The sequence below is a fragment of the Silene latifolia genome, chromosome X (genome assembly GCF_048544455.1).
Source record: "Silene latifolia isolate original U9 population chromosome X, ASM4854445v1, whole genome shotgun sequence".
NCBI lineage: Eukaryota > Viridiplantae > Streptophyta > Magnoliopsida > Caryophyllales > Caryophyllaceae > Silene > Silene latifolia.
In genome coordinates, this window is record NC_133537.1 from 336,804,665 (window position 1) to 336,817,967 (window position 13,303).

The 13,303-nt window shown below is 38.2% G+C and overlaps 1 protein-coding gene across 1 annotated transcript; it reads left to right on the forward strand.

Moving 5' to 3' along the window:
• The first annotated feature begins 11,625 nt into the window (after positions 1-11,625).
• Positions 11,626-12,654, forward strand: LOC141620978 (stemmadenine O-acetyltransferase-like). The gene has a single exon (XM_074437711.1). It carries the CDS (start codon positions 11,626-11,628, stop codon positions 12,652-12,654), a length of 1,029 nt encoding a protein of 342 aa, XP_074293812.1.
• The last annotated feature ends 649 nt before the right edge of the window (positions 12,655-13,303 follow it).

A 13,303-nucleotide genomic window follows, 5' to 3' on the forward strand; every position in this document is an offset into this window, starting at 1 on the left:
TATTGTCAATGTCTCTTGAAATGTTTCTGACAATGAGTTTAATGTGCTCTTTTTTCATCATCAAAATATTCTTGTCACTCAATTTCTTTTTAACCCTATTGTGACTGTTATATCAACTCTCGGTGCTACTTTAAAAGTTTCTCCTTAAGCTTCTTTTATTCTAAAGAGTGCTCTTACCCTCACCTTACCCTTCTTTTCATGGCCAACCTTAAATGATTGTGTTCCACATGTACCAAGCATCGTAATTTTCTTTTCTTGTAGCTTGCTTGGTGGGGATATACTCCCACATAACTTTAGTCTCTCCTCTCGAGGTTTGCCTATTTCGCCTTCTTTAGCTTGTGCCACCATCATTATAAGAGCATCATCCACATTATGTGGGCCTGTCCCTCATTTTGTTAGCTTCCGCTTACCTTCTACTCCTTTAATTTGACCTTCATCTTAGACTCCTTTAAAACCTTAATCACTTCAACTCGTCTTGATTTACTCTGATCTTTTCTTCTTAATCATTTGGTGGTTTTGGTTAACTCAGTGTTAAACCCCTTGGACCCGCAGTGACTTTCTTCTATTCATTTTCTTTGCTCTTCTTGGTCTATTGCCAACACTCTTAAAACCTGACCTCAAACACCTGTTAACCCAAACTATTACGCCCCTTCTGATTCCCCATGGCACAAAATGAATGTAGCCGTCTGCTCTTTTGGTGTGTATTGGTTGGATTGCCCGAGATCATTTAGAGGCCCCTTTTGAGTGTATTACTTACCATTCAAGTTGACCTTATGTCCCGTGCAATCGTGTGGGTTGTTAAAACTTGAAATATTTATGAAAATGTAGTGTAAACTTGAAATTGTTTATGGTAAAATTTCCTTGAAAATGTCGTTTGATAATATTTTTAAGATCTTTTTCTATTTGATCAAACCGAAAAAAAAATCCAATTGGCTTTACAGTTTGAACACATAAACGCATGTCAACATATAAAGAAACGTAATTAAGAAAACATTTATCCACAAACGGGAGAGAGAAATATCCGTCCAAGTGGTCATGAAGGCCCAATTTGAATCGAAACCTAATGAAATTTTGTCAAATTAGAAGAAATTAATTCACAAGAATAAAAAGGCAACAACTTGAGGTAAAGACCTCATTTGGTTTTTTGCAGGGGTAATAAAATAATAATTAAAACATATTAATGTGCGGTATGTGAAAAGATGATAAAGATGATAATTAACCTATATATGTCTTACTTTTATTTATTCTTTTTCAAACTATATGATTATTTTGAGGAATCTCATCAAAAGCATTATATTCTGTATCTATTTACGTTATTTTTTACTTGTTTCATGTCTTTATTACAAAGAAGAGTCGAAGATGAACTAATATGAGATATATGATATGGCCTATGATATTATTTTCCGAAACTATACTACCGATAAGATACATAGTACTTTACTTGTGTTGTGTAACTATTTGTGCAAATTTTACTAATAAATAATACTCCCTCCAATCCAATCCAAACTATCATCTTTATCATCTTTTCACATACCGCACATTAATATGTTTTAATTATTATTTTATTATGATGAAATAAAATGGGCATGCTTGCTCTCATAATCATCAAATACACAATGAATGGATCGTATAATGATCAATTTCAGCTTCTCATAGGAAGCAATCAGGTCGTTTAACAATTTTTTTATAATGATAGAATTTCTATGGAATTCATTTGCATTCTCGATAGTAGTTAGTAATAAACAAAATTAAGTCACTTAGATTAATTACAAAGACTTGAAACTATTATTAAGTTATTGATATAATATTTAAAATATGATGTTTAGATAATTACAGTATTAAACACTATTTTAATATTATTTTATATATAAGTTAATTTTTATTATACATTATTTTTATATTATTCTTTATGTTAATTTTTAATTTTATTTTAAGTGTTTAAAAAAAATTGAGCTTACAGACATTTTATGTTGTGAGTTATCATATTGAATAATGCGTATAAAATTGGAGATTATGTATATATCTAAGTTTTTTTCTATAGTATATCAAATTTTTCATATATATAAATAAACAGGAATATTAAGAAACAATCTTCTAATTCTAATAGAAAAGTTGAAAAAAGTAATTTTAAAATAATAAGTGCACAAATATTAAAAAATAATTTTCTAATTCTAATAGGAAAATTGTACATGATTAATTATTTCCTAATTCTAATAGAAAAATTGTAAGTAATTAATTTTAAAATTTAATTAAGTGTTTTAAAAAAGTTGGAGACTACCACGTCGCTCGAAAAAAGCCTCAAATATATATTTATATTGATTGATTGATTGATTATCCTCACATCTAGTGGCGGATTTTGAAATAACAAATAGGAGGAGAGAGATCTGAACACTTAATTTCACGTGGGAATATTTACACCCAACCGTTAAGCTAAGAAGGACCAATTGTTAATTTCTTCATTAAATGATTCGTAGGCTCGGGACTCTTTTTTGGCATAACTAAGGTTATCCACTATTCACCTCAATCCTTTGAGATTGATTATTCCAATAAATAGACCCACATTAATCCCATAAAATCAAGCAATGCCCTCACTCAAATTTTACTCTCTAATTGTTCCATAGGAAAACAAAGTCGAAAACGATAGAAAACAAAAGGTTGATAGAAGTATAGAACCAAGTGGTGTTAATCCAGTAGTAACTGGGTTAAACCTTGAAGCTTGCAGAAATGTAGGAGTTGAGAGGTCCCAGGTTCGACTACCAGTTGGGGCGATGATCACTTGGCCACGCAGCCTCCGGGAAGTGGCTACGTAGTCCCATGTGGTGGTGCGAACGAATCGTGGTGGGGGGACTCAACCCCCTCGTCATAAAAAAAGAAAAAAAAAGGTTGATAGCATCGCTCATGGAAAAAATTCCGAACATCGAAGACTCAAAGTACACGTAATATCGACTGATATCGTAAAACCGTCGTCTCCAACACCACCTCATCTCAAACAATACAAAACTTTCATACCTTAACCAAATCCTACCATTAGTCCCAATCTTCCCTACATGTGGCCTTGTCTTTTACACCATCCCACCACATACACAACCACCACCCACTCCGAAACCCTCACCGCGGTTTACCCTCTCGCTGGTAAAGTTAACCAAACCGCGGTAAATTGCAACGATGACGGGGTACCCTTCATTGAAGCCAAAGCTATATGTTCACTTTCCGCTTTCCTAACTCTGCCAAATAAACTCGATTTTCTGTCGAAATTTCTCCCTCCGTCGTCGTCTCTAGGATTAGGAGACGGAGACAGAGACAAACCCGTGTTGGAGCTCACTCACGTATTTCTGGTTGGATGGTATGATATTCATAAAATCATGGATGGTATTTTCGGTGCTACATTTCTTAACTATTGGGCCGGCCTCTCGAGTCGAACTCCAGAGGCCGACTTAATCCGTCCTGATTTCGAGTCTTGCATTTCCGCCTTCCCTCCAACAACCAAACCATTAGAACTCCCTTCGACGACGAATGCTTATACAAAGAACAACATAATAATAACTCAATTATAGCGAATAGACCAAAGTTGGCTGGTGTGAGTGGTAAGGGCTCTCATCTCTTAAACAAGTGGTCAGGGGTTTGATTCCTGACTCTTGTGAATAAAAATGCCAAACTTAGGAGGAGTCAACCCATTAAGCTGTCGGTAGGGGATACTCCAGGTCAACACAAAAAAAAAAAGTTATAGTGAATAGTAAGTTGGAGGAAAGTTATAAGTATGTCCGAAGAATATAAAGATAGTGTGTATAGGCTAACTAGTTGGAGTAGACTCGGGTTTAATGAACTCGATTTCGGGTTTGGTAAGCCTGTAAAGATGATTCCGACTGATGGAAATATTTGTGAGTTTCACAAGAATATGATTATAAGGGTGAAGATGGTGATAATGGGATTGAAGCATGGTTGTTTTTCGAACAAAATGATATGGAAGCTTTGATGTGTAAACGTGAATTTCTTGCATTTGTTTCTCTTGTAAACTAAGTCACCGTACAGGAGAGCGGATTCTCTGTCCCATTTTGTGTTTCACTATATTCTCCTTGTGACAATTCTGACAAATACCAACCAGTTAGAAATTAAAGAAAAACGGGGGTAATATAGGCCCTTAAACGGGAGATATATCCCAATAGCATAACTAATATTACAAACAGATCTTGTAAGAATCATGATAAAAAATACATATTAGTTTTTTAAGAGCGTGCATTTTACTATATGGATCATATATTCTCATATGGGTTTCGATTCAGTAGCTATCGTTAATTAGCGAGTTATGATATACATGTAGTGGTAGTCTCCTTACTAGGGTTCGATTAAATATATGATTGAACATTGTATTTGACAAGTTGTTGAGTAATGAGTTGGGTTTGTTAGGTGGTTTTATGGTTTATCATGCTTATGTTCTTGTGGATTTGATTGGTTTCTTGAGACTCGGCCCTTGACTATCAATGGGACGGAATCAATTAGGAAGACGGGAGCGAGTGTAAGATATGCAAAGTATTGGTTATGAATTGTGTGTCTTTCATTGATATGCAATTACAATATTTATAGTGTATACAAATACAAGACTTGGAAAGTAAATAACCTAATTACCTAAACTATACAAGGAAATAAGGAAAACATAAATACAAGGAAGATATGTAGAGTAGCGATCAAGGCAAGAAGATACGGAGAATATACACGATATAATCTAATGACTAACACGCCCCCGCAAGATGGACGATCCGGAGGAGAGACCAATCTTGGAGCAGAGTGTAGCAAAACGCAGACGAGACAGAGGCTTAGTAAGGAGGTCAGCGAGCTGGTCAGTACCCGAGATATGCTGAACACGAAGCTTTTGAGACTTGATGCGCTCACGAACAAAATGAAAAGCAATGGCAACGTGCTTCATACGAGAATGAAAAATGGGATTTTCCGAGTAATGCGTAGCACCAAGGTTGTCACAGTAAATAACCGGAGTAGCAGACAGAGTGACACCAAGATCAAGAAGTAAAGCATGCACCCATTCAAGATCAGCCGTGGTGTCCGCGATGGCACGAAATTCGGCTTCAGTAGTAGAACGAGCAAGAGTGCGCTGTTTCCGAGAAGACCAAGTGATGGGATTACGACCAAGATAGATAATATAACCAGATGTTGAGACATAATCATCCTTATCCCCACCATGATCCGCATCACAAAAAGCATGAAGATGAAGAGGAGAGTCACGATACAATTGTAACCCAATGTCGATAGACCCATGTAGATAACGAAGCAACCGTTTAACTGCAAGCCAATGAATATCAGTAGGAGAAGACATAAATTGCGCTAATTTGTTCACCATGAAGGAGATGTCAGGACGAGTAATCGCAAGGTATTAAAGACTACCAATAATAGCCCTATAATCAGAGACATTGGAAATAGGAGAGCCAAGAGTACGCAGCAGTGGTGGATGAGAGACAACCGGAGTAGGAAGAGGCTTTGATTCGTGCATTTTGTATCGCTCAAGAAGATCAAGAACATATTTCTTTTGAGTAAGAAGAAGCCCTGCTTTGTTAGGGTGACTTCAATACCCAAAAAATAAGATAGAGGACCTAAGTCCTTCAGGGAAAACCGTGCTGCAAGAGTAGAAATAAAAGACAAGAGACAATCCGGAGACGGACTTGTAACAATAATATCATCAACATAGACAAGTAAGTAAATAGGAGACGAGGAAGTAGTGCAAAGAAACAGAGAAGGGTCCGCAGGTGATACACGAAAACCGTAGGCCAGTAAGGCCGTCTTTAGCTCATTGTACCAAGCACGGGGTGCTTGTTTGAGACCGTAGATGGCTTTGGACAGTAGACAGTGGTGAGACGAACATGATGCATCAACGAACCCCAGAGGTTGCGCCATGTAAACCGTGTCAGTAAGAGAACCTTGGAGAAAAGCATTATTAACATCCAATTGCCGAAGCGACCAATTGTTACAAACGGCAAGAGAGAGCAGAAGACGAACCGTAGCCGGCTTGACAACCGGACTGAAAGTAGCGGAATAATCTATACCTGGCCGTTGAGTGAAGCCCTTTGCAACAAGACGCGCTTTATATTTGTGAATTGTATTATCGGGATTGTATTTAATCCGAAAAACCCATTTACAACCAATTAGATTCCGGTAAGATTTTGGTGGGACGAGGGTCCAAGTTTTATTGTTAGAGAGAGCGGTGAACTCCTCTTCCATAGCTGCACGCCAATGAGGGATAGCAAGGGCTTGTTTGGCGGAGGTAGGTAAGGAGTGGAGGTCTGAGAGGGTAGCGATTTTAGCATACCGAGGGTTAGGCTTACGGATGTTATTTTGGAGACGCGTGGTTACTGTACGAGAAGGAGGAGGAGGGGGAGGAGGAGGTGGTGGAGGAGGAGTGAAGGGGGTCGAAGGTGCAGTGGAAGGGGAGACATGCAGGTTGGATGGAGGTAATGCAGGAGGTATATTCAGAGGAGAGGCAGGGGAAACGTTTGGTGGAGAAACAGGGGAAGAGGGTGTTGGCGAGATAGGAGTGGACGATGTGGTGGATTCAGGGGAGCTGGGAATGGTGGGGTTAGTGGTGGAAGGGGGAGGGAGAAGTGGGAGCATTATTTCACACCACTTAGCAGAGGAAGAAGGAGACACAGGGGTAGTGTTTGTGAGACGAGAGAAGGGGAAGGAGTCTTCAACAAATTTCACATGTCGAGACGTATAAAGACGATTCGTGGTTGGGTCTAAACAATGGTATGCACTTTGAGTGGCGGAGTAACCCACGAATATGCAGGGTTTTGAGCGAACATCGAGTTTATGGGAGGCATATGGACGAAGCCACGGGTAGCATAGACAACCGAAGCTTCGTAACTTGACATAGTTTGGAGGTTTTTCGAATAGCTTTAGGTAGGGGGAAGCATTGGCAAGTGATGGTGTGGGGAGACGATTAATGAGATAGACTGCAGTAGAAAAGGCGTGAGGCCAGAATTGAAGCGGGAGTTGGGCGTGAGATAGGAGTGCAAGACCGGTTTCAACGATGTGTCTATGGCGACGTTCTGCATAACCGTTGTGTTCCGGTGTATGCGGAGGAGATGTAAGGTGGGAGACACCATCAGTAGATAAAAAGGGAGTGAGTTTAGTAAATTCCCCACCATTGTCGGAGAAGAAACGTAAGATTGGTCGATCAAAAATTTTTTCGACAAGTGCCTTAAACCGTTTGAAAACAAGTTCTGTGTCGGATTTATTTTTAAGAGGATAAAACCATATATATTTAGTGTAATGATCGACGAAGATAACATAATATTTGAATTTATCATAGGATGGAACGGGTGATGTCCATACATCCGAGAATATTAAATCAAGTGAGCGAGAGGTAGAAAGTGATGACTCGGAAAAGACTAACTTGTGGCTTTTATTAATGTCACAGGCATTACAATTGGAATAAGAAAGTGCAGGAATATTTAAAGAAAATTGACTACGTAAATAAGCTAGAATAGACTTGGAAGGATGCCCTAATTTGTGATTCCATGTGACGGAGGTATTGAGAGAGCTGAAGTGTGCTTGAGGGGATGGCGGATACCACAGGTACACGCCGTCTTCAAGCTGTCCGTGGAGGATTGTTTGACCCGTTGGAATGACCTTAATTAAGAAGGAAGAAGACAAGAATTCAATTTGAGCATTGTTGTCACGACAAAATTGTGAAACCGATAAAATTTTGCGAGAAATACGGGGCACATGTAGGACATTAGAAAATTTTAGAGTAGCAGTGGGAGTATGTATATGAAAAGAACCTATATTTGAGATAGAAAGAGAGGTACCGTCACCGATGATCACATCGTCAGAGCCATCATAAGGTGAATGCAATGAAAGTGTCGTGAGATCGTTGGTGATGTGGTGACTTGCGCCACTGTCAACAATCCACGGCCTAGAGGACGATGGTTGAGAGGATGCAGCAATGTGCACTTGAGGTTGAGAGTTGGGACGAGGAGAGGACTTTGGAGGTGGAAGATCGGGAATTTGGACATTCGGAAAATCGCGCTTGAATTTGCGACAAATAGTGAGGTAGTGACCAAGATTTTTACAGTATTGGCAGCGGCCTTTGAAAGGTGTTTGGGTGTCGTTGAAGGGAGGTTCAGTGGGGTTAGGGAGGAGTGGTGGTTGTTGTTGTTGTTGGGAACGGTAGTAGTTGCGGTTATGGGGAGGTCTGGTTTGAGCTGCGAATGCAGTTGCGGGTAAGAGTGTATTCTGGACAGAAGGAGTGTTGGTTTGTTTTATGGTAAGTTCATGATTGATTAGTTTTTCATGAATGGAGTCAAAGGAGATGGTAGTGTCACGGGCTCTTACGGCATCGATAACTGGTTGATACGAGCTATCGAGACCGCGAAGAACCTTAGCAATAATGTCCTCGGCATCCATAGGTTTGCCAAGGGCAGCGAGTTTGTCCGTGTATGATTTGAGTTGGGTCATGTAATCGGAGATAGGGAGGTTGCCTTTGGAAAAGGAATCGAGAGTGTCCTTAACTTGGAGAATATGGCCGCGAGAAGGGTTAGCATAGGTGTTTGCAAGGGTTAGCTAGGCTTCGCGAGAGGTGGTTGCATTGGTGAGGAGGGAAGCAATGTTTGTGGGTAAGGTCCCAATAAGAGAGCCGAGGATAAGTCAGTCTTGGCGTTGCCAAGAGTTGAGGGCCGGGTTTGGTTTTGTGGTTTTTGTTGTTTCATCGGTGATGGTGGCAGGAGGGGCGGGATGAGTACCATCTACGAACTTGAGTAAGTCGTAGCCAAATAGGATGTTAGATAATTGTGTTTTCCAGTTGAAATATGTGAGGGGAGTGAGTTCCTTACATTGAGATAGGTTAACATCAATGAAAGGGGTGTTTGGATCATTGGGATTAGGGATGAGGTTGCCATGGGGAGCCATGGTGGTTGCCGGGTTGAAGGAAGAGGGAGGACCAAAAAAAAATTGATTGTATTTGAGGAAGACGGATCTTACAAGCTCGATACCATGTAAGATATGCAAAGTATTGGTTATGAATTGTGTGTCTTTCATTGATATGCAATTACAATATTTATAGTGTATACAAATACAAGACTTGGAAAGTAAATAACCTAATTACCTAAACTATACAAGGAAATAAGGAAAACATAAATACAAGGAAGATATGTAGAGTAGCGATCAAGGCAAGAAGATACGGAGAATATACACGATATAATCTAATGACTAACAGCGAGAACCTAAAAAGGGTTCCCCAAGCCTTTGATCGGAACTCTTGTCTAGGAAATGGAGGAGTGATGCACACCAAAAATATCATACAGGGTAGCTAGTTTAGTAAGTTAGCTCTTTAGTTTCTAATTTCGCTCCCAAAGTCGTTATAGGCTATATAAAGGTACTTGTATTATTTAATGTGTAATAATCTATCAATGAATTTTATGAATAAATTTGTGAGATTTATTTCATTTGGGAAATGGAATTTAGGTAATTTATTCACTCCAATTCTATTATTGGGATAGCCTATCAACTCTCGTAATTTCACAGCTGCATTTCTATCATTTTTATTTCCGTCTTAATTTCAATCGTATCAAGGAGGGATGGTTGGGAATCAAGCGGGAAATTATTGAACTTGAACCAATAATAAAATACCAACAAAGGGGTGGATTTACTTGTTCAAGGATATCAATTACGTTATTAGTTGTTGGCGAAGGTTTAAAGAAACTGCATGATATTTTCTCACATTTGTTTGTCAAATGTCCACATATGATTTACACTTCAACCCGATCATAGTCGAGATCGATGACCCGTTATCCTACTTGGTCTGTAAGTAAATGTTAGTAAATGTTGGTCTAGTTATTTTATACTATTTATTACACAAAAACTTTGGACAAATGAGATTTCTTATTGAGATACCTAACATTTCATCAAAATTGAAAAAGAATTGTTTATATAGAATTATAAGGACTTTCGACTTGTTCTCCGTAGAATAATGGCGTATATTACATTGAAAGTTCCGTCTTACAAGTAAATGTCTTAAATTGATCACGGAGGTAGAGCTTTATATTTTACTCCCTCTATCCCGGTTATTTGTTATCGTTTTCCATATTGGGGTATCTAAGTGAGTGGTTGTCCTTTCTAGTTTTATAACTATTTATTACACAAAAACTTTGGACAAATGAGATTTCTCATTAAGCTGTTGAGATACGCAACATTACATTAAAATTGAAAAAGAATTGTTTAAATAGAATTATAAGGACTTTCGACTTAATTGTTCTCTGTAGAATAATGTCGTATATTACATTGAAAGTTCCGTCTATTTACGTGTAAATGTCTTAAGTTAATAGGGTTATTCCTTTTTCTTAAGATAAAGGTAACATAGTTAAACTACTTAGACGCCGGATTAGATTTTTACATATGGCGGGTTTACTGGGCTGTTCGTGGAAAAAAGAATTACGCATTAGATGTACTACCTTATATTCTTCTAGTATTTGAGTTTACATGTATTTTCTGAGTATTTAAAATTTATTAGTTATATTACATATAATAAATTTTTGATGGCAAAACTCAATATTAATTAAATCTATAAGTATATTTTTTTTTTTTTAACCAAGTGCTTCTGGCCCAGTGGTGATTCCAGGCTCCCTCAAAGCGTGGAAAATTCTGCGAATTGCGAGGTCCTGGGTTCAAATCCCACTGTGGGGAACGCATGCGGTTATTTCGGCCTTCGAGGGGAAACCCCGTTGAATAAGTGGACCCTGGGCTTGCCGGTGTCTGGGTGTCCAAGGGTTTGCTCGCTCCTTGGATCAGCCTGGTCGGCCTTCGTGGGGTAACCCCGATGAAGCTGGGGCTGGTAGCTGGGAGAGGGATTCTCCCTTTGCTTGCAAAAAATATAAGTATAATTTTTAAGCAATGTTGTATTTTTTTAAGCTTAGTGTTTAAGTGAACGATCTCAAAAACTTTATACTCCGAAAAAAAAAAAAAAAAAAAAAAAAAAAAAAAAAAAAAAAAAAAAAAATCTTCTTTAAATAAAATTCGAAAAGTTTATTATAAAACTCAAATAGTATACAATCAGATGTATTTCTATGTATAATCTATGAAGTATTATTCGTTCACATTTATTTGTCAATAATTAATTATTCACGTCAAGTTATATTATTCAACCGATCATAGTCACGATGGTCCTTATATTTACAAGACTTATGCCCAATTGACCCGCCGCCCCCTTAAGCTACGTCAACGTTATACAAATGTTTTTTTTACTATAAGTACGTACAATTATTCCAACATTTTATGAACAAAAACTTCAAAATGCAAGAAAAAATGAAACTTGAAATCCAAGTAATATCAATGGAAACCCTAAAACCTTCATCTCCTACACCTTCACATCTAAAAACATTCACTGTTTCATTCTTAGATCAAACATTCCCTACATTTCACATGCCTTTTCTCCTTTTTTATCCCACTAAAACACCGCATAACGATAATATTACTGAAATCCTAAAATCGTCACTGATTCAAACCCTAACCCAATTCTACCCTCTAGCCGGTCGATTCATCGACGAATCGACAATATCGTGTAATGACGAAGGCGTACCCTTTATCGAAACTCATGTTAATTCCCGTCTTACGGATTTTCTTACAATGTCTCGTAAACTTGAATTGTTACCGGAGTTACTCCCACCTAAAGACTTACCATGTCTTGGGCCTAGGCCCATTTCGGAGCTTACACCTTTAGCATTTCAAGTTAACGTTTTTGCATGTGGTGGTATCGTAATTGGATGTTACATGTTACATAAAGTCTTAGACACGGCTTTGTTAGGCACGTTTTTCAAGTATTGGGCCGGTCTAGTGAAGAATCAAGCCCAAGACGCTAACGTTGTTGGGCCGAACTTTGATGCAATTGTCAAGGCCTTTCCTCCTCGTCCTACGGTCGAACCGGTCATTGCACCGGACCGGGTTAACGGCCCACCAAATAATATCCCATCCTTTGTTGTACTAGTAAGGTGCTTCAAAATAACAAAGAATGCTATAACTAGCCTAAAGGCTATGGCCGGGAGTGGGGCCGTTCCCGGCCCCACTTCGTTTGAGGCTGTCGCAGGGTTTGTTTGGGAAAATGTAATGGCAGCCGCGTGTATGGCACGTGATCAATCAACACCTAAGGATACGGTATTGTCAATGAGTATGAATATGCGACCGCGAACTAATGCGCCACTTCCTAAGGAATCCATGGGTAATTGCTTAACTATAGTCCAAGCCAAGGCTAAAATGTCGGAAACGACATTGAAAGAGTTGGTTGGGAAGATTCATGATGTAATTCTGAAAGCGAAACCGAAAATCGAGAAATTTCAAGGGGAAAATGGTATAGAGGAAATATGTTTGGACATAAAAGAGACGACGCGTATTATAATGGACGAAAATTCTTGTGTGTATCATCTTAGTAGTTGGTGTAAGCTTGGGTTGAATGAGGCAGATTTCGGGTTCGGGAAGCCGGCTTGGATCGTACCAACCGATGCTAACCCGCCTCCGTCTCTTAGGAACTCAATCCTGTTTACGGATTATAGTGATTCTAGTGGTGACGAAGGAATTGAAGTATGGTTGTTTTTGGAGGAGAAAGAGATGCACTTCTTAGAGTCTAACCAACGATTCCTAGATTATGCTTTTCCTAATTAATGATGCCCCGTCAATGAATATAAAAAGTAAACAAATGACCGAGACGGAAGAGGTACTTGTAGTATCTGTAGCTATCTTGTGTGAGTGTGGTTTGATTTTTTTTTCTATTGGTTGAAAATAAGTTAAATCTATGTAAACTGAGTGTGTTTATTAATGATAATAATTAAAATTATTCTTGTTTTATTTACTAATGATTTTATTTCGTTGTATAACGGCGTTATGGAGTCTCTAGGTTGCGTTGTAACTTGTAAGTTGTAACGTTTGTAGTGTTGTTTAGTAGGGCGGAGTACGGATCAGGTATTTGATCCAAAGTGATAGCTCGGATCGAATATTTATCTTAGAAATTCTGAAGTTAGATATCCAATATCCAAACCAAATATTTCGGATATTCAATATTCGGGTATCCAAAATAATCGGATCGGATGCGGATATCCATCGGATATCCATACTTTTGAATTTACTTTAAAATTAAGTTTGAAACACGATTATATTCATAGTCTTACATGATGATTTTCTTTAGTATTCTTATTCCAATGTTCTCGACATAAAATTTAAGTACCACCTAGATATTTCTCTAATATTTTAAACATTAATTAAGTTGTTGTATCAAATAAAATTTTATTTTCTCGAAATTATACTTGAAAACTAT

Bases quoted from the DNA above. Each gene is read 5' to 3' on its own strand.
- LOC141620978 (XM_074437711.1), top strand. From the start codon at position 11,626: ATGTCTCGTAAACTTGAATTGTTACCGGAGTTACTCCCACCTAAAGAC.